This window comes from Wolffia australiana, chromosome 20 (genome assembly GCF_029677425.1).
Source record: "Wolffia australiana isolate 7733 chromosome 20, ASM2967742v1".
Lineage (NCBI taxonomy): Eukaryota > Viridiplantae > Streptophyta > Magnoliopsida > Alismatales > Araceae > Wolffia > Wolffia australiana.
Window position 1 is genome coordinate 3,120,299 of NC_135854.1, and position 20,805 is coordinate 3,141,103.

At 37.6% G+C, this 20,805-nt stretch overlaps 1 protein-coding gene across 2 annotated transcripts; it reads right to left on the reverse strand.

Moving 5' to 3' along the window:
- Positions 1 to 4,116: 4,116 nt before the first annotated feature.
- LOC144716177 (pentatricopeptide repeat-containing protein At4g18975, chloroplastic-like) lies at positions 4,117 to 9,499 on the reverse strand. Of its 2 annotated transcripts, none has more exons than XM_078591248.1 (5): positions 9,239 to 9,496; positions 9,026 to 9,122; positions 6,869 to 7,012; positions 5,974 to 6,186; positions 4,117 to 4,466 (listed from the first exon to the last, which is right to left on the reverse strand). In XM_078591248.1, exons 1-5 carry the CDS (start codon positions 9,418 to 9,420, stop codon positions 4,254 to 4,256), a joined length of 849 nt encoding a protein of 282 aa, XP_078447374.1. In that variant the 5' UTR covers positions 9,421 to 9,496; the 3' UTR covers positions 4,117 to 4,253. The 2 variants fall into 2 exon arrangements, with proteins under 2 accessions (XP_078447374.1, XP_078447375.1); XM_078591249.1 differs by having other exon boundaries at positions 4,296 to 4,456; positions 9,239 to 9,499.
- Positions 9,500 to 20,805: the final 11,306 nt, after the last annotated feature.

Below are 20,805 nucleotides of genomic sequence, written 5' to 3' on the forward strand. Positions count from 1 at the left end.
TCAGTGACAGTTATTTTGTGGCTGTTCCTTTTGATCGTACTCTGAGAAGAAGAAGACACCGTGGTGGAAGAAGGGGATCCCAATTGCTTGGTTTTGCATCTACAGTCTCCGTCTTCCTTGCACTTTCGGTTATTGTTACTCTTGTTGTGCGTGATATTCAGAAGAAGAAGAAGAAGAAGAAGAAGAAGAGTTTCTCGAATGAGAGAAGAGGAGGAAGATAGTAAAACTTGTCTTATCTTGGAGTTGACCGTTGCCAGATCATGATGGCCACCATCTGCTGAAGAAATCTACCCACTGCTGCGATATCTCTGCATTCAGCTTCGACATTTGATCGGTTCAAGGGGTGTCTTGTTCTAGCGAAAAGGAGAAGAAAATCACTCATTTGTTGTTTGTCAAGGGAGTGATCCCTTATACGTTCGTGAATATTCAACGGCGCATGTAGAATACATCGGCAGAAAATTATTCCTTTATCACCTGGTTATTGTGCGTCACAAAGTCCTTCGTCGACTATTTGAATCGTCATCAACCATTCCAGCCCTGTCCAATCCTTGAAGTACAATGTAAGCAGGGCGAACGACGACGAGAATCGATTGCCTCATCTTGGTGAATGAATTTCCCGCTCTATTGAAATTCCTCTGTCCCAATTCGACCATTTCGGACGGTACTTTCCTCCCGACACTCACAGTTCGTCGCCGATAACTGAGAAGAAAATCTCGGCGGAATTGACTTCCACTGTCTGGTTTATTTCGATTGCAGTATTGATTTTGGGTGATTGGGATAAGATTCTCTAAGATCTATTTCCCAAATTCCTGGACGTTTGGACGCGGAATAGAGGCCAACCCTCTACTCATTACCACGACCTGTCGGACGACCATACACGCCGACGGAAGTTTCCACGTTCTACAAGACCCTTTGTTGGTTGTCAACGTCCTTCCACATTCTTGAACAGCTCCTGTATTGCCTCAACGTGCTTGGATCTACATCAACATCGGCTTCTTACTCCAAGTGCATTGGGGATAACCGGTATCCCTTCAAATCTCCCCTTTATTTTGCAATGTTAATTGCCTCTTTCAGTGCCGGTTACAACTGTTCCTCTGCCTAGAGAGAATTGAATGAGAATTTAGGAATAGCCACCCAACGTGTTAGGAATTTTCTTGACGATATCGGATTTGATCAAATACGTTGATAGTATCGACGCTCTTCTCGTCCCCCACTACGTCGTCTCTTCGAGTTGGTCACATGGACTGTTGGAAGCTTGATTGATAGACAAAACCCATCGTGTGTTGTCTAATTGATTTGCACCTTGCCTCGTTGATGATCGACATATTTCTTGTTATTATTTTCGCACTTCATCTTACTATCCCACGTCATTTACATTGCATTTTGTGTTTATCATCTTGACGTAACACGAGGAACCACTGCCGATCATCGTGTTACATCAAGGTTGGGTTGAATTGCCTCTTCGGATAAGATGTTTGCAATATCTCTAGGGTTGTTTTTCCTCTGAGAGTAGGCGTGGGTTGGCGGTTAATCAAGTGGGCAGAAGGCATAGGAACTTCACTCCAAAAGATTTTTGGGACAGAACTCTGAATTGTAAGGGCTCTGGTCGTTTCCAAAATATGCCCTAATTTTTGCTCAGCTACATTGTTTTGTTGAGGTATATATGGACATGAAGTTTCATGAATAATTCCTTCGTCACAAAAGAGATGTAACACGTCGGAGTTTATAAATGCACGTCCATTATTAGTGCAGAATCGCTTAACTTTTACCTCAAACAGATGATAAACCATACTTAGAAAGCCACAGATAGTGTTAGAAACTTCAGACTTATGCTTCATAAGGTGAATCCAACAAAAACAACTCACATCATCTATAAGAACCAAAAAACCATCAGAAGCCATGAAAATTTGAAAATGGGGCTAGTTCCCACGTCATAGTGTACTAGTTCAAAACGTGTGTGGCTCCATGAAAAGAAAGAGGATAGGTGGTGTGCTTATGCTTTGCCCATTGGCACACATTACACACTAAGATAGTCATTTTCGAATGAGAACATGAGTCGAGAAACATGTCTTTCATAACAAAAAATGATGGGTATCCTAACTGTCGATGGAGGAGCCAGAATTTTTTGTCCCCAGTCGAGGCTTGGAAATGTGCCACCATGGTCCCTTGAGGCTGGCATAAGTAGTAGAGTCCTTCCGAGATTCTAGCTAGCCCATAATTCAGGCCTGCTATCTTATCACAAAGGAATGTTTCAAGGCCATCATAAATAAACTTATAATGACAATTGAGCAATAAGCTGGACAGATAGTAAACTGACGCATAGCTTTGGAACATGAAGAATAGAAGTAAGAATCCCCATCAGTGCAACCTCAATGCTGCCAATGCCAACTATATGTAGAAGGGTACCATCATTGGTCTCAACCTTTTGACCACTAGTGCAAAGTTCATTGGTCTTAAAAAATCTCTAGATGGAGTCGTATGGTCAGTGGCTCCTGAGTCAATGATCCATACATTGGACCGATGAGATAATGCTCTAGTAAGGGAGTAGTATAAAGAGTTACCTAAGTGAGCAAGGGATGTCAATCCAATAATGTCAGTTGTAAACTTCAAGAGGTTCTTGAGTTGGAGAAGTTCCTCTGTACTAAGATTTAAACTTTGTTCCTGAAGTTCAGTATCATTCAGCTCAATCACTTTAGGTCCGTCTCTTGTTGAGATAACATTTTGGCCTTTGCTCACTTGATTCGTTGCCCAGGCTGGAAGACCACGTATCTTCCAACATGTCTCCTTAGTGTGACATAGACGACTACACCATAGATGATCCTTGTCATTCCCTCTTGGTGGTTTTGGCTAGCATCCGCCTTGAGTACCAGCACACCAGACTGTGCTTGTTTTATTTGATGTTGTATCTTAGATCTAGTGTGGGGTGGTGAATAGCACTAGCAGTACTCTCTGCAATTCCATGACTATCTCCTGTGGCAATACCTAGTCGACCTTCTTCTTTGCATACATGAATCACAGTATCTCCAAAATTCAGCTTATTTTCTCGGTTGAACAATTGCGGACAAGTGGATTCAAGCTGTGGTCTTAGACCCTTGAGACAACGGTAGATCCGATCACATAGGATATAGCCACGATCCATCGAGTTGCTAGTAGGAGGCCAATAGATGTCAATATCCTTCCACAATGCCTGAAGTTCATAAACATAAGCTAAAGAAGTCCGTTGCATAGAATGGTCGACAAAATCCAAAACACAGGGTTCATCTTCACGCATTGAGTTGTGTTTCTGAACATGATCCCTCACATCCTTGACAGTATCAAAGCCCATATAATAATGACTCAAATAAGAGGACATAGATTCTAATATCCAGATAAACAGAACGTCTCCCTCACAATGCAACTTCTGATAGGATTTATCAGATTCTGCAGGTGGGAGCTATGTAAGGTGATAGAGTTGCCCACGAGGTCGGAATATGACCTTAATGTACTTACTCCATTGATATAAGTTGTGTTCCATAAATATGATACGGGCCTAGTGACAGGGAGATGTGTGTACCATCTCTCCCATAGATGAATCTGTCCAACAATAGGACCAGCATTCATCTCATACTTGGCTTCATATTTGGTCATAAAGATGAAGTACTATGAACTGAGTTAAGCGAAAAATATTTTAATGCAACAAGATAGATCTTGGGTGAGAGAAATTGGAACTTCACACCTGGAATCAGTAGATGATCTTATCTGCCAGCAATATATCCGCAGGTTATGTGGCAACTGTGTCTCAGAAAAGTAAACAAGGTAAGAGAAGCAGCTGGGGACATGGAAGTGTGCTTTCAGTGGAAAGGTTTACCACTTGAAGATTCTCCATGAGAACCCTTGAGCACAATTGGCAATTTCCTCAATAAGGTGATTTTGGGGGGGAAATGTTACAATCTCTATGTTGAACTACGCAAGGAAGGGAAATAAGGAGGTTATACTCGGGTTGTGGGATGCTGCATTTGACTGACTGGCGAGCAGACGATAACTTCTTGACAGTAAGCTGCATCAGTGAGCAAGAGTTCTCTCTTTATCTTAGTGGATGGGCATCTTATTGAGGTCGGTTAATCAACACAGAATACAGATCCAATTCTTTTCTCGTAATATACTCATATTGGAAGGCGAGGACATATCATAGGTCTACAAAAAAAGTCCTTTCTTCTGGCTCTTCAATAAATCTGATGACTATGTGATGACATTTTCTACTTTAGAGAAACACTTCAGTCATTGTGGGAAAGATAGGCTTCAGGCCCATGTGAGATTCTCACTCTGACTCGTTCTCCGTTGAAATGGAGGTATCCAAACTTGCGGCCATACTTGCGAACCAACAAAGTTTGTTTGTCCTCTTCGCCGAGACTCTTGAATGCCCTCCCTATCCTCCTAACTGTGTCCTCGTCTGGCTTCACCCCAAGCTCTTCCATGTCTGCAAATACCTGCCATTGTCATCAACCTTGGATAAATGGCGTGCATCAAAGTTTATTCATGGATGAGACAGAGAGATGGCATTCGTACATGGCATGTGAGAGAGTGATGAAAATCCTGTGGACTCAGGAAAAAAAAAGGAAAACTGGAGAAGGTGACAAGTGCATATGTATTATGTATATATGAGAGAGAGAGAGAGATCCATAAAGAGAGAAATAGATAATTGAAATTGATATGTCTTAAGTGTCCACATATGGTAGAGTGGCAACTGACAAGAGAGATATGTGAGCCTTTAGGTTTCAGAAGAAAACAAAATAGCTGCAAAAGCTAAATTGGATGCGCTCCTCTGTGTGTGGTAGAGATAGAGAAAAATTGTAGAGAGAGAGAGAGATCAAAAAATAGACACAGAAAGATTCCACGGAGGTTTCACTTTGGAGAAAAAATAGAGGTAAAAGCTAAATTGGATGGCCAGTTTGCGGCAGAGAAACATAAAATTTTAAGTGGATAACAATTTTGGTATGGTGAAAGGCCCGCAAATACATAAAGAAAGATTGATACATAATGTGGATGTTTTCAAAGTAAATACTGATGGAAAAATTGTAGATGATAAGAGAGAGAGAGAGACCTTTCATGAAGGTCAGGAAAGAAATCAAAGCTTACAGGTGCATCTGAGCAAGAGAAAGAGAGAATAATAGAGAGATAAGAGAGAACGTATAGACAGGCAGCCTACCAGATCACAGGGATTTCACCTTCGAGAAAACATAGAGAGTAATTTTCAGGTGGATGACAGATTTGTGTGTGAGACAGAAGGGCATACATACATATAGATATACATATATATTTAATACAGGTGTGTTCCAAAACACCTAGTACGTATTTCTGAGAGATTGTATGTCTGTACTAAATTGATATAGATGATAGGTGTATCTGAGAGATTGTACATATGAATAAAGAGAGATGTGAGGTTCAGAGAGAGACTAGCGTATATAAGGTACGAATTTGAGAGAGAGAGAGAGAGACTGATAGATGGGAAGAGATAGAGAGAGATTAAATGCAGGTGCGTCACAAATAAACCATTGAAGGAAAGATAGAAAGTACTAGAAATAAATGTGTGTGGAAGAGAAATGTTTCATATAGAGCACACATGAAGTAGATAAGGCATAAAGAGCACACATGAAGTAGATGACAGGATTATAAGGGCGAAACAGATGTATTATAAAAAGATTTGTTTAAAAAAACTGTTGAGAGAAAATCCGAAATAGATGACAGAGTTTTGGGAGAGAAACACAGACAAAGGAAGGGAGAGATTGTTTTTGGGGTTGAAAAGCAACTGCCCCCAAAATCTTATCTGGAAGCAGGGTAATTGAACTCGATAAGAGGGAATGTGCGAAAGAGAGAAGAAAGTGTGACTTCATTATGTTAAGCGGAAATATTAAGTGAGAAGACAGCTGAATGTGTATCTTGAAGAGAGAGAGAGAGAGAGAGAGAGGATTAATCAACGAGTTAGAAAGAAGCTACCTCCAAGATCTTGGATGGGAGACTGTGGCGATCATACAAGGAAACCATTCGTGAGAAGAGACGCTTCGAAATTGAACGAGAATGGGTTTCCAACAGCTTGCACCAGACAGCTTCTGCCTCATCCACTCGCCCTTCCATGTCAAGCGCCAACAAAAGCACATCAAATGTTCCCATTGTCATCACCTGCCCTTTGCTCAACAGCCACTTTGCCACCTACAACAAAATGATTATTCACTTCTAGTGAGCTTCCAATATAAGCTCACATTGCAATAAAAAACAAAATTTTCTATAAATAGATGTGCAAAAAAGCATACAAATAGTGACTAGCAAATTTTTTTACGGCAGTGATAGCTAAATTAAGGCATCCCAAGTACAGACGACTAGGAAATGTGGTTATAATAGAGATTCATGAAGCTTTCTTGAGAAAAGAATTATTATTGTCTTAGAAGATAGAATATTGATACAATCCCCAACTCATCCTAGGGGTATTTCTGTCATTTCAGTCCACAAATGGGCATTTCAAACCTACCCTTTAAATAGGGCAGGCCTCCATAAGGAGAACAGCCAAGAAGTATTACAGAAGTTGACGTTCCAGCAGTTGAAATAAAAAGCGGACAATACTTCACTCAATGCAACATATTTCTAGATTTACTATACTGATTTAGACTACTGATCTGACAATTGAAAATAAACAACACTGATTCTGTTGCAAAGGCATCCATAAAATCTTAAATAGGGTATATGTTTCTAATTTGGCCTATATATTCATAGAGAGCCATCAAATAGGATGTTCTGGCCTTCAAATTTGTTTGAATAGCCAACAAATATACCAAAGATTGTGACAACTTGTATTTCAACCAGAAAAATGAGTGGTAGTATCCCTATATCAGCTTACCTGAACAATCCTCAGCCATTGACCCCTCCGCCGCAAAATCTCCAATGCTTTTGCTGCTGCAATCACCGGAAATTCATTCTCAAAGGCTGTCCATTTATCTAAAGCTTCACAAATCGCCTCTTTCTCATTTGGAAGCCGCGATACCTACAAAGGAAAAAATGAAATAGCAAGCCATGATGTTTGTAATTTGTGTATTAGTTGTCCTCCAATAGCAAACATAGAGAATAGACTGTGATAGTGACCATCATGAAGGTCTCTAACAATTACAAAGGAACAGTGTAGCCACAGGCTGGGATGGGTGCCTGTACCTCTCTAGGAGACATCTCTCAAATCGAATTGGCCCCTTTCCTCTCCCTTTCTGTCTTCCTCCCTCCTCATCCTCGCTGAATAAGCTAACCGTCTACATCTTCTTGGCTACCCTCCTTAGGGGGGGACTACAGCCTTATAAAGAAATAATATCCTACTTGTAAATGACAATAATACCCCTGAAAGGTATTGGGATCCAGTTACAGATTCACTTTAAAAATGCTTCCCAGGATGACCCGAACTTCAAGCAGAAAGAGTTGGTGGTTATATAATATGACTACAAATGGAGTGTAATCCTCACCCATCGAATCTTAGAGGAGAAACATGGTGTATGAATTCTTCATCCTCATCATCATTACTTTTCCTAAATTTCAACATCGTCATTGCCATAAATATCTGATGATTTCAAGAACGAATTTTCCAAATGGATGTTATGTCTCTTGGAAATCAGATGATGTTGGTGATGACGATGGTATTTTTAAATTCGCTATCTTAATACGTAAATCTATGCATAATGATGGCATCTCTTGGAAACTGGATGATGATGACACAGAGGATTCATCATCAACTAATAGATGACAGTGATGATGACATTTCTGGGAAACTAATTGATTTTGATGGCTCGTCATTGTTGACACCAAACTCTGGCTGCAAGTCCAGAAAAATAAAGCCCATCTCCCTAATTCCAATCATCCGTAGGACCTAATCTAATGGTGCACAACTCTCTCATCTTAGATTTTGTATCACTAACTTTACTTCAGATAAAGCATCCTAAGTAGGGATCTCCAAGACAAAGTTTGTTGCTGGTTAGTCAGGTTGGGTCGGCCAGTCGACTGAATCCAAAGTCGGCCCAACCCGTAGCCAACCCCGACACTGGACCAAGCCTTTTGGTAGAGCTGAGTTTGGCAACCCAAGGTTCGGTTGGGTCAGCTGACCCAAACCCAATTCTGGGTCTTTCAAGTGGTTTCTCACTACAACTAAGTGCATCAATTTTTAGTTGTATCATATTATGTAGACATCCAAATACCAACAGGACCAACTGGATTGGGATACCTGACCGACCCACAGGCCGAGGCAATCTAAATAGATAAATGGGTTAACAGGGTCAACTGCGTCGGATAACCCTCTTTCTTGATCAGGAATGGTTAGTCAATCGACCCGACCCCGAGAGAGGTCGGGTTGGTTTGGTTGATCTGAACCCAGATTAATTCGACCCCAATCAGCCCTCGAGGTTGGGTCGGATTGGGTTAGTGAACCCACGGTTTGGGTTAGGCGACCTGACTGAGGTCAGCTGACCTAACCCTATCCCCAAACCTTAATCCTCAGATGATTTAAAATATGTTTGGCGATCTCCATCCACTAGATGTTCTTTACAAGTGATACTGTCTCCCTGTTATTTTCATCTCTCGCTATAATATAACATCCTGCCTCTAAAGTTCCTTACCTCTGCTGAGAGAGTCTCTCAGACAACATAAATATCATTTTATTAGTTTTCGGCCTAAAGTAGAAATTTGTTTTCACCAGAGAAGAAATTCTGATCATGGCAATTAAAAGTCGCCACATAAATTAAGCAATCTTAAGTTTTCACTAGAAATTGATTTTAGACGTGGTGCCAGCTCAAGTTTCCTTTAAAAATCTTGAAACAGATCCCCAATATGGCAACAAATTGACTAATCATCCATTTTTTTCTTCTCGGCAAACAAATGGAACATGTTTCATCTTCCCTAGGGATAAACAGCTAAATTCACCAAATTCAACCAAGCTAATGAAGATATATGCGGAAGATTGAACATTATGGAGAGAGGAAGAGAGTATGGCAGAAAATGGGATGAACAAATATTGAAAACTCACAATTCGAACAAGATTAAGAGCTTTCTGCCCAGATCCAGCCGAGTCTCTTTTCATCCATAGATGATGCTCCTTCTTGCCTGGTCTCGGTTTTTCTCTCCTACCAAGTTAAAGCCGAATTCTCGGAAAATAAGAGAAAAACTACAGACAAGGAATCATTATCCTCAAGAACAAACGACTAAAAAAAATTAGCAAAAGTGTTGAAGCCGGACAAACCCTTTGCGTTCTTGCGGTGACCCGTTTAATTTGCCTTCGCTAGAATTGTACCCACTTGCGCGGATTGTCGAAAAACGAGTTGTAATTCGCCGGCGCACACAAATAACGCTCAATCTCTCGCTGGTGTTTGAGAAAAAGTCTGCCACCGCCCACCCTGCGCCGACTGCGGCCGCGATTGGCATGGAATCTGGGCAGAAGAATTACTGGGTTTTGTGTTGATCGATTTATTCTCTCGTTTTTTTCTCTACCTTAAATTTATTGTATTAGGCTGATCACGTGTACATCACTTGGAAGAGCAAGAACAGTATAGATTTATACCATAGGATATTTATTCATTAATATTTTTTATTAGATATCAAAACAGTGTTCTTAATTGATACTGGGGGTATTTGTTGAAGTTGGATGTGCATGTAGGTGACGGAGGCAAATTGCATGGTTAAATTTTAATTTGTCATTGTAAAATTAATTTGCCTACAATCAAATAAATTTAATAAAGTATAGAAACTTACTCAAGTGTATAGCGTGAGTAATGTCGTTTCCACAGAGACTGGCCTCTAGGTATATATTCAATAATCGAGTTGTTAGTTGTTAAGATATAGTAATAATACTAAAGATAATGAGAATAAGAAGAGAGAAGTAATAAGAAAGTATAGAGAATGTTAGGTTAATAAGATAATTAGAGAAGAGAAAATATCTAAGATTATAGATATGTACTAGAGAGATGCTAAGAATAATAAAAAATTGAAGAGGTTATATATAATATTTAAGAAGGATAATAATATAATTAGGAAAGAAGTATAGAGTATTTAATATCTATCATTAGTAATAAGATGGAGGAAGAAGTAGAAGCTAGAGACATGATTAAGCAGCTAGAGAAATAGATTATATATATATTAATAAGATAGACAGGGAGCATGAAAGTAAGTATCTACTATAATGTACTAAGTGGTTAGATAGGTATATAGAGATAGTAAGAGGGAACAAAGGGTTAATAATAGTAATTAAGAGGTATTTAAACTAATATAAGATCCCCTATAATAATAGATTACTACGTATACAGGTAAAATATTCATTATAGATATAATATATGTATTTTATGTGTTTTAATATTTTTTATATATTTTATAGTCGATATAATGAATTAAGGGGTTGCTTTAGTCGAACACCCAAGAGGTGTTTGACCAAATTCCCAAGAAAGTGTCGAAATCAGATAGATGTATAGTGTATTGATTTTTTATGAGTATTTTATATAGGTTTTTTTTAAAGGAAATCGAAGATAATGGGTTGTTTCTGTCGAATGCCTCTCAGGTGTTCAACAGAATGCCCAAGAGGAGTCGGAGTAGGATGGATCTATTTAGTTCTTTTTATACGCTGGATAAAGTCAAACTTATATAAATTGAACAAATAATCATCAAACATGCAAGGTGTTCGATGAAATGTCAAAGAGAATCTGCGGTACCAATTTCAACAAAAAGAACTCGATCACAATCAAGATTGAGTGAGCAATTTAGCATCCAAATTAACAGAAAACATAGAATTCAGCCAAAAATCATCGTCAGATCACCTGAATCACCCTGATTAGAAAAGAAGGGTGGCAGCGCCGATCCTCACCGCCGAGCTTCGGTTTAAGTGTTCCCATTCTCTTCTCCTCCATCTGGGTTCGAATCCAGGCTTCTTCAGAGCTTCTTCGGCTCCTCCCTCACTTTCCACAACCGCCAATGCTGTCACGACGCCGCAGCTTGCTTCCAAATGCGGAAGGGATCTCCGCCGTCCTACGGACTTAAGGTCTAAAGATACCTCCTTCGGGGCCTTCGGGTCCACTTTAATGGCTTGGGACGGACCTCCAGGGTTGTTTGATGGAGGGGGAAGGCCCTAGGGGTTCTCCTAGGCCGTTGGATAACCCATCGGTCCCCCCTCGCCGGCCGAAAATGGCCTCTAGCCGACGACGTCGACGGCCAGGGGAGAGGGTGGACAAAAATGTCGTTGGCTGTTGGATAGCCTTCATCTAAATCTGATGGCTGTGATTAAATCGCAGTCGTGGACCCCTATTTAGACTAGAGATGGTCGTGCGGTCCGGTCCAATTTTTTCGGACGGCGTGTGACTTTTTCAATCGCACAAAAGCACAGATCGATGTGCGGGCCAAATTTGTTCGACGAAATCGGGCTGCACATCGCACAAAATCGGAAAAAAGATCAGCGGGAGGGAAGAATGAGAGAACGAGAGAGGACCGAGTTGGAGAGAGAATCGATGGATACTCTACATTCACTTTTCAATCTGTTTATTTCTAGAGCCCTTAACATCCGTGTGTGAGAGAAAGACCATTAGATTAACTTTGACTGGTAGATGGATCAAACAGCGGGCCCCTTCCAGGATACTACTGTAGCTGCATACTCAAGAGAGGGAGGGAAGAATGAGCGGGAGAGAGAATAGTGAGAAAGAGAGAGAAGATAGACAGAGAGATAGAGGGAGAGAGAGAGAGAGAGCGAGAAAGAGGATGAGAGAGTTAAGCGCAAGAAATGGATAAAAGAGAGAGAGAGAGAGAGAGAGGAAGAGGGAGGAACGACCCAGAGATAGAAAAGCGCAAGAGAGAGGAGCATGGTCCGACTGTCTTAAAAGATAGAAACAGAGAGGAACGAGAGAGAGAAGAGCTGGAGAGAGAATCAAAGAAAGAGGGAGAGAGAGGAACAAGAGAGTGAGAGAAGAATGCCAGAGGCCCGGAGAGGCAGAGTGCGATAGAAACAGAAGAGCGATGGAGTGAGTAACGAGAGAGAGAAGGGTGCGAGAGAGAAAGGAATGGGAGAGCAAGAGAAGAGCGCCAGAGAGAAAGAGAATAGTGATAGAGAGAAGAACGAGAGCGAGAGAGAAGAGCACCAGAGAGAAAGAGAAGAGCGATAGAGTGAGTAACGAGAGACTGAGAGAGATAGAGAAGAGCGTAAGAGAGAAAGAAGGAGAGAGAGGAACAACATAGAGAGAAAGAGGAACGACAGAGAGAGAAGAGCGCGCGAGAGAAAGAGGGAGAGAGAGCAACGAGAGCGAGAGAGAGGAAAGCAAGGAACGAGAGAAAAGACCACGAGGGAGAGAGAGGAATGAGAGAGACACAAGAGAATGAGGGACGACAGAAAAAACCAGACCAAAACCACACAATCGCACCGCACAGGACCTTGGCCGATGTGCGGTGCAATTTAATATTACACTGTTCGATGTGCGGTCCAAAAATTCAAACCAGACCGCACATCGGCTTATAATTACACCGGTCGCACCAAAAGACCATCCCTAATTTAGCCAGTGTAACCCGTCTGCCACGTTAGTGAGCCACGTCAGCTGCCCCATCAGCACTTCGTCTGCATTGCTCTCTCTACTTCGCCTGCAATTTGGGTCCCACATTCGCATCATTATCACCGACCAATAAAAAGACCTGAAATATATATATAGGGCGAGATAGATCTCACCGCCCAATCTTGAAGATTGTACGGCTGAGATCATATCCCGTTACTTAAAGAAAGCCCAAAAAGACACGGGCTTCGGGTCAGGTCGGCTCGAAGCCGGGTCTTAATTATCTTTCTACTTTCTTTAGATCGTGACCCGTTGGGCCGCAATCACATTCTTTACCATCGATGGCCTGGCCCACTGCAAGAGTAAAATAAAGTGGGATTCTTAATCCCATATGGAAGATATTTAAAAGATGATGTGCTATATAAATATCGAAATATGCTCTACTATAGAATTAAAACCAACACCTCTTTAGCTCGCATCTTCTCTGTGGGCCTCTTTGAGGGCCTGTCTGTGGGCCTGAACACCCCTCGTGGCCGGCTGGGCGTGTGCCTGCCGGGCGCATCTCTTGCCGGATGTGGGCTGGCTTGAGCCCTGCGCTCGCCGGCCTGCAGCTGGCTTGGGCGCTACGCGCCTGGTTGGCTCCTTAGCCGGCGCAAAACATTTTTAATTTGTTTATCTTTTTCTTTTTTTCTTCTTCATTTCATTCATTTTCTCTATTTCTTTCTTCTATTTACTTTCTCCAACTTTTTTTTCTTCCCTGTAATAGCATAGACTCATACTAAATAGAGCATTAGAAAATTAAAAAGGTCTTAAATGTATATTTTTAGTAAGAAATTTTTAAATTGTATAACATGCATAAAAAGTGAACTTAAAATGCAATTTTTTAATTATTTTCTCTATTTAGTGCATTGGATGCAAAATCTTATAAAATTGGATAAAATTTACATGAAATTATCCCAAAATGACTTTAAAATATGTATAATTACATGACACATTTTGGTTTGATATCATGGCCGCAGTTGGCCCTGATTTTTAGCAAGAATCTAAAACCTATTCTAGACTTTGGCCTGACTCCGATGCAGTCTGTCTGTCCTATATTGTTCATGTTGACGAGTCAATGTCAAAGTCATATAGTTAAAAAATATGGTATGGAAGAAGAAGAGAAAATAAGAAGAACAGTCTTGTATGGTTACTGTCCAAAGAGACGCTTGGACCAGATCCAGACCGGCCAGCTGGTGCACCTTGTAATGGTAGACCAACGATTCCAGTCCGGTTTGGTCTGACCAGTCTGTCGCTCCAAAATGAAATTAAAATTTTATTTCATTATGTGTGTGTGCTCTGGTTTTTGGATGGGAGGTGGAAATTTTAAGTGAAAATATAGCAACCTTTTAGAAAGTTTATTTCAAGCTTATAGTCTATTAAACTACAAGAAAGATTAAATTGTGCAAATGCTTAAAAAAATATGAAATAACATTTTGAGGATTATACAAGGTGATATAAATATATATTATGAAATTACTCGTGATAAACTATCATGAAAAAATGTCCAGTTTCTTTTAGTAGATGTGAGTGACAATTTTGTCAGGTTATCCATTTGTGCAACGTTTGGTTCTAGTCACAGTATTTGGGCCGAAAATACTCATTTGAAATCCCTAGAACAAACAGCTCCCTTGAGAACATTTCATACAGGATTGTTACACCACACAATATACCCCTTTTGACAAAAAAACGATTTCATGGATTCTATAACTTAGATATTCCTTAGATAGACAATGAGAGTAAGAGGGACCCAACAAAGTATGCATGGGATTATCAAGTTTCCCCATTTTTTCCATCTAATGTGATTCCAGCTTAGATTCAATCACAATGTTGTTAATAAGCATTTTTTTTTATCTTCTCAAACAGGATTGATAACTTATTAATTATTAACTATTGTAATATTCTTCAAACGACAATTATTAGGCTCATTTTTTAGAAAAAAAAGAATTGGATACGTAAGATGACAGTAATTTAAGCAACCATATTACATCAAATCTTCAATATTATTTTCATAAAAATGGGAAGTTGATTAAAAAATACCATAAATATATACTTCCGTATGGGATCATCATTTATTTCCCCCAAAAGTTTTCTAGAGACTAAATGATACAATATATAGGGTTGATGTAATGTTCATGTCATATAGATATATTCAAAATACTTGAGTCTCACAAATCATCCAACATACTTGAATGATCCAAATTCTTACTAGCTCTTTGTGGAAGCAAGACCATAAACTAGTTCTGCCTTCTCAATATAAAACACATTAGCTTAACTTTTAAACCAATGTCATGAATATCATCTTAGAATACTGAATCAATCTAATACTTTATGACCAATTTTATTTCCTATTCAGTGCTCTCTTCATTTGAAAAATAAAATGAGATGGGGATAAAATTCATATTGCCACCTATGCAAAAATGGCCCTTCTCTATGATAAGATAATAATGTTCATCATAAATGGCTATTTGTGTATCATTAGGTGCTAATTTTTTGGGGCCATTTTAGAGATGTTTCCCTTCAGTAGGAGGTAAGTGGTTTTTTTGCTTTAAAATATGTTAGGAATTTAAAGAATTTATGTTAATAAGATAGAAATAACATATACTTCCATACTTGGTGGCTGATATCCTCACTTTGCAGTTTCTGATGCCCTACATGACCTCACCTTGCAACCACGTGGAAGGTGGGGGAGGGGTGGGTGGACTCAGGACCGTTATTTGTGATTAGACATGGTCGTTCTGTTCTGTTCGTTTGAAACGAACACAAAATTTGCACAAAAGAACCGCACAGGTCCTTGTTCTTTGTTCTGTTCTTTTTCTTTTTCAAAAACAAACAAAATTCGCACATTCACACAAATTCGCACATTCTCACAAAATTAGACTAAAATTCGCACAAAGCGAAAAAAAGAACAGAACACAGGTCTGTTCGATGTTCTGTTCGAATTTGTTTTTTTTCTGTTCGGAAAACCGAACAGAACGAACAATTCGCACAAATTCGCACCAAAAGAACAGAACGACCATGTCTATTTGTGATAACACATAAGTGGCAACTCATCCATTTGTCTTTTTTTTGAAATATATCATGATCAGCACATTATTGTACACACAAAACCATGTAATTGTGCTCTGAAAATTCTGGATTAGTAAAATTAAATGTAATCAACCTGGAAAACTGAAATATCTTGTGTTTGATCCATAAAAGATAGGCCAATCATGTTCCTACAATATAGTATGCACTTGTTGCTCTATCTTTAGGACCATCTTGATGCACATGCCAATATTGAAAACATCAGATCACTTAATAATTTGTTGTTGATGAAGAATTAGAAACATTTACCAAAATTCTAAGTCATGGTTTTTTTCTTATGGCTTGTTTGTTGCATAACAAATAAGGGAAAGGCATATTATTTTAATTTGTATTTAAAATAATGTTGCATGTTGCAATATTTTAAATTTTGAAATCTTAGTGATTTATTATTTATCTTTAATACTAAAAAATTTTAAGCAATGATTAAACTATATCTTTAGGAGTTATTGGTGATATAATATACTCATATCTTATACAGCAGATTTGATTTAATATACCAACCTATTAATGCTTCTGGTAATACTTTAAAATTTTGAAGTCATATATTCTCCTTTTTTCTTATTTAATAATAAGTAAAAACGTGTGTTATTTATTGAAATTTATAAATTTCTAGGTAATTTTTCTGAAATAGTTAGCTTATTGGTTAATTTTATATGTCTTGTAATTACTGAAGCATCTGAACACTCAAAATGTGAATTTCTTTTGTTTGATCCAACAAAGACAAGTCAATCATGTTATAAAGAATATGGGAAAATAAAGTGGCCCTAGTGAAACAAGATATAGCTTTATTGGAAGTTCATAAGAAGTTGGCTGCCTCATGTTCAGTGAACAAAAAATTGTGCAAAAGATTGACAAAAAAAGTCACCATGTGCTCCTTAAGATCGGTATCAGCGCCAACTCTGATCAGTGTTCAGATTTTTATACCTAATTTTGATCTGATTTAGGTTCAAATGATAGGTCCATTAGTATGCTTTAAACCACAATCAAATTTTGAATAGATTCACATCAAAGAGAAGAATTTGATCAATAATTATAACCTGTCTCTACTTTAAAATAGGCCTATGGATCCATCATTAGAATATGATACTGATCATTCATCAGATTTTAATTAAATCCCACAAATGGATATATTTTCCTGATTCTGATCGTGGATCAAATTCTCATCATTATGTGATTCTGATCAGATGTAGGACGATGAATCTATTGACCAGCTTAAAATGACAATCAGATATTTATCATTCCATCAACCTACATCATAATCTGATTCTTACCTGAATTATAACTCAGCTACCTTGTTCCTCCTCGTGTGCTACAGCCAGCCCCTTTGGTGCCTTCATGACAAGAAAGCACAGAATATGAGCAACACAAGGATGTGTCACTTGGCGTTAAATTGACCATTCAAGCCCTGTAATTTTTTTAATGATAATTAACATGCTTTTGTTACATTAGACATTATTCATCACAACACAGACCTTAAAATAATTAGTGACAAATGGAAATCAGCATATCAATACATTGAACTTGGAGACTAGTTTGAACTCCCAATGATTTGGAGTAAGATTATTGTTACATTATCATCATCTTCCTCGTTAGTGAGCTCCTGCATGACAAAAACTTGCTCCTGGTATGCCCACTTTGAATCAACCCAATGAGTGCTGATAGTCGAATGGCAAGTACCTTTCATCATAATCTATCCATTTTCCATCAGAGATGCTTGGTAGATGTTGAACAATAACTGCACGACTTCCTCCTGCATCTGGTCCTTCCTCTATATTGTCCAAGGGTTTATGACCCTCCTAGTATGGTGAGTGTCAATGATTTTTTAATGTCACATGACTGTTCATGCTACAACGTAAATCCATCAAAGTTAAAAATAATGTAATGATGTCCTTTGTCTCTTGATCTATGGCTCCTCAAGGCATAGTGTTATAAAACGTGTCCTCATGACATGCAGCGAATGATGTCATTAGAGAGAGGTTGCTTATAATCACTTATATTTAGTTAAACAAATACCTTGTGAAGAACAAGTTTCAAATCTCTTATAAAGACATTGTGTTCCTTCTAAATATAAATTGATTAGTCTTTCCACTGATATGTGGTTGTTCTCATAAAAGATTTCACATGCATAGAACCCAGAAAGAATAGTGTGAAGTACACTAGGGTGAACAGTTGATCTCTGTTCTGGGAGCTTTGAGTCATTGTTTAAGGCAGGAAAATGCTCTCCACATTAGACATGGTCACTGGCTGATGATTGAAATTACATATTTATAGGTAATAGAAAACTATTGAATCAATGATAAAAAAATTATAAATTTCCTTTAAAATAAAACCAAGATCTAATCTCACCCCACTGCTAATTCACCCTCACATAACCTTCACTTCACCCATATCACACCCCCCTCACTCCCTTTCCCCACCACCTCACTCTACACCATCCACGCTTCACTTTACCTATAATTGTCATCAGTTTAATTCACCTGAACACAACCTGATGGAGGCAAGTCGTAGAATGATTTTAAAAATATTTTTTGTTTACAAATAATTTCCTGATCTCACCAAAAAGGTATAAAGTCAATTATGATGATGAGAAAGTGTCAAATCCATTGAGAACAACTCTTGAATTTTAAAATGGTTGAGTAACTTAATTTAAATTATTAGATCAAATTATAAAATTTTACCTTACACAAATATTAACTCCAATTGAAATAAAGGCAAAAATAAAATTAAAAGGCAGACGAAAGTTAATTCATGAAATACATTGACCAAGTCAACTCACTAAATTTTCTAATAATTTTTTGATTTTTATATTTTTACAAAAATTATAATATTAGGATTATAAAAATATTTTTTTGAATTTAATAATTCTGAAACAGATGAAAATCAATAAACAATTCCAAACATCTACATTCATCTACCCATTAAATTTAAATTAAATCAGGGAGAAAATCACACTATAACGAGAAAGTAGATGTATAAAGGATAATTATGATATGTAGATGATAATTTTTGGAGAATAAAATAAAAAGGTATGAATTTTCAAATTCATTACTAAAAAAAGACCCAATTTCTGAAGTTTGAACGAAGACGTAGATTTAAAAAAGAAGAAAATGTTAGAGTTGTTCTCGAAAGTACACACCCAGAAATTATGACTGAAATGAAGATGGGGCGGTCTAATGATAATTTGGGGGAGAAACCTCAAAGGAAATTCACAAATGTTATATACAGATAAAAAGAACTCAATACAGATTTTATTGATACAAAAATAATGTGATTTGGTTCTATAACACCGGACAAATATGTGAACGCAGGTGACAATTCAATCCAATTCACTCATTCTAATATAAACATGAGATTAAATCTATCCAGATCAAAAGCCACAAGGAGTAAAATTTTAAAACCTAGAATTTTGAGAGAAATAGGCAAAAGTCAACTCTAATGCTTGTCAATTTCCTTATTCTTTACTTTTTGAGGCTTTTGGCCTGCTGTCCTACATTTTGACAATGCAATTTCCTGAAACTTTAACCAAAGGAAAGTGGTTAAGGCTTGAGCTATCTATCTTTCATTCAATTTTTGCTTCATGAAGAGAGCGAGAATCACAATAAATCAAAGAATCTTGGCTTCCATTTCGTTAAGTGAAAATGGATGGTCAATAGTATGTCATTTCGTCTGAAGAGAGTGACCGTATCACACACTTGGGGGCACCAAGTAAGAGTTCTCAAAACTGATCAGGACTGTTTGATCTTCATCTGATGCATATGCTGAGGACATGTGCCATTCTATAAATGGCCAGTTTCTAAGATCAGCCGTTCTTATTTTTGCATTTTCTTCTCATCATCTACAGGCCATCAAATTCACGCTCCTCATCATGTCTGTAGCATCATAATTTTTAAATTTTGAAAGTGGTATATACGTGATCTATTAAATTATAATAAACAGGATAATCATGAAAATCCTGTGGTATGATATATATATATATATATATATATATGTAAACTAAAATAATAATTAACATAAAATTATTCTTAAAAATGAAACAGTATATTTTTTTATCAAAACATTCATTAGACTGCAGAAACTATGCAAGTTATTAATTTAAAAAATGAACACAAATTATTCCAAAATTTTTATTAAAGAAATATAGAATTATATTTTGATATCCGTACATTTTGAATGATTAAGAAACCACAGAGTAATATTAATATGCATTTTTTTATCTGAACGAGATACCCTTTGTTACTAAAAATTTTCTGAATTCAGATAACATCCATTTGAAAATTTGAATTATTAATTTATAATACATATATTCAAATTTTCTTTCTCTAATCTGAAGACTCTTTTGATGTTTATTTTCCTTGAAGGCATCTAAATGAAGATGGATGACATGTAATTTCCAGAGCTATTAAATTCTCTATGGTATGGTGTGAGTGCTCAAACAGAATTTTCCATTTATTTATGTCATACTTTTATAATTTATCTTGCTTTTTAATATATAAATCGGAGCAAAACATATTGAGTTTTAGTTCAAAGTTTTATTCGAAGATAACACAACAGATTTCAAATTAAACATGCTGCCCTAAAATTTCTCATAATTTTGATACACTTAAATGCTATTTTTATAGAGAACTCCATAAATCTTCAATGGTGCATTTCCATGCTACATTTGATTTATGAATTTGTACAATAAATAAAATAGAAAATGGTTGGAAGTATAATTCATATAAATTAGGACGAAGTCTCAACTAAAATTCTAAACTAATAGTTTTTAAGAATATTATCTTTACGTTGTCATCACCCTGCCCATCACATTGTCATCACCTTACCTTCCACAATGTGTTGGTCCAACCTCCCCGAACCTGTATGAGGAACCCTATATCCCAAGCAAGAGTCTAGTTAATGATGTCGTTAGCCAATAAATGTCTTTTCAAAGGTTCATCATGGATAGACCCTATTATTCATTAAGTTTGGATGATTATTTATCCTTCTTATGAGTATATGGTACAAGACAATGTTATGAAAGGCCTAAAAGGATTAATGTGAGACTTTTCCTCTCCAAGAAATCTATCTTCTCTCCCTTACTGTCATAGTGATTAAGATCAATTATACATGGTACCAAGGCTTATCTCAATCAAAGAGTATCACAACCATGTAATTTTGATCTAAGGATGCT

Excerpts from the sequence above, each read along its gene's own strand:
- LOC144716177 (XM_078591248.1), bottom strand. The coding sequence starts at position 9,420 with ATGCCAATCGCGGCCGCAGTCGGCGCAGGGTGGGCGGTGGCAGACTTT. Across the intron at positions 9,123-9,238 it reads TCACCGCAAGAACGCAAAGG|GAGAGAAAAACCGAGACCAG; the intron begins GTTTGTCCGGCT and ends TTAACTTGGTAG. Across the intron at positions 7,013-9,025 it reads CTCTTAATCTTGTTCGAATT|GTATCGCGGCTTCCAAATGA; the intron begins GTGAGTTTTCAA and ends TTTCCTTTGTAG.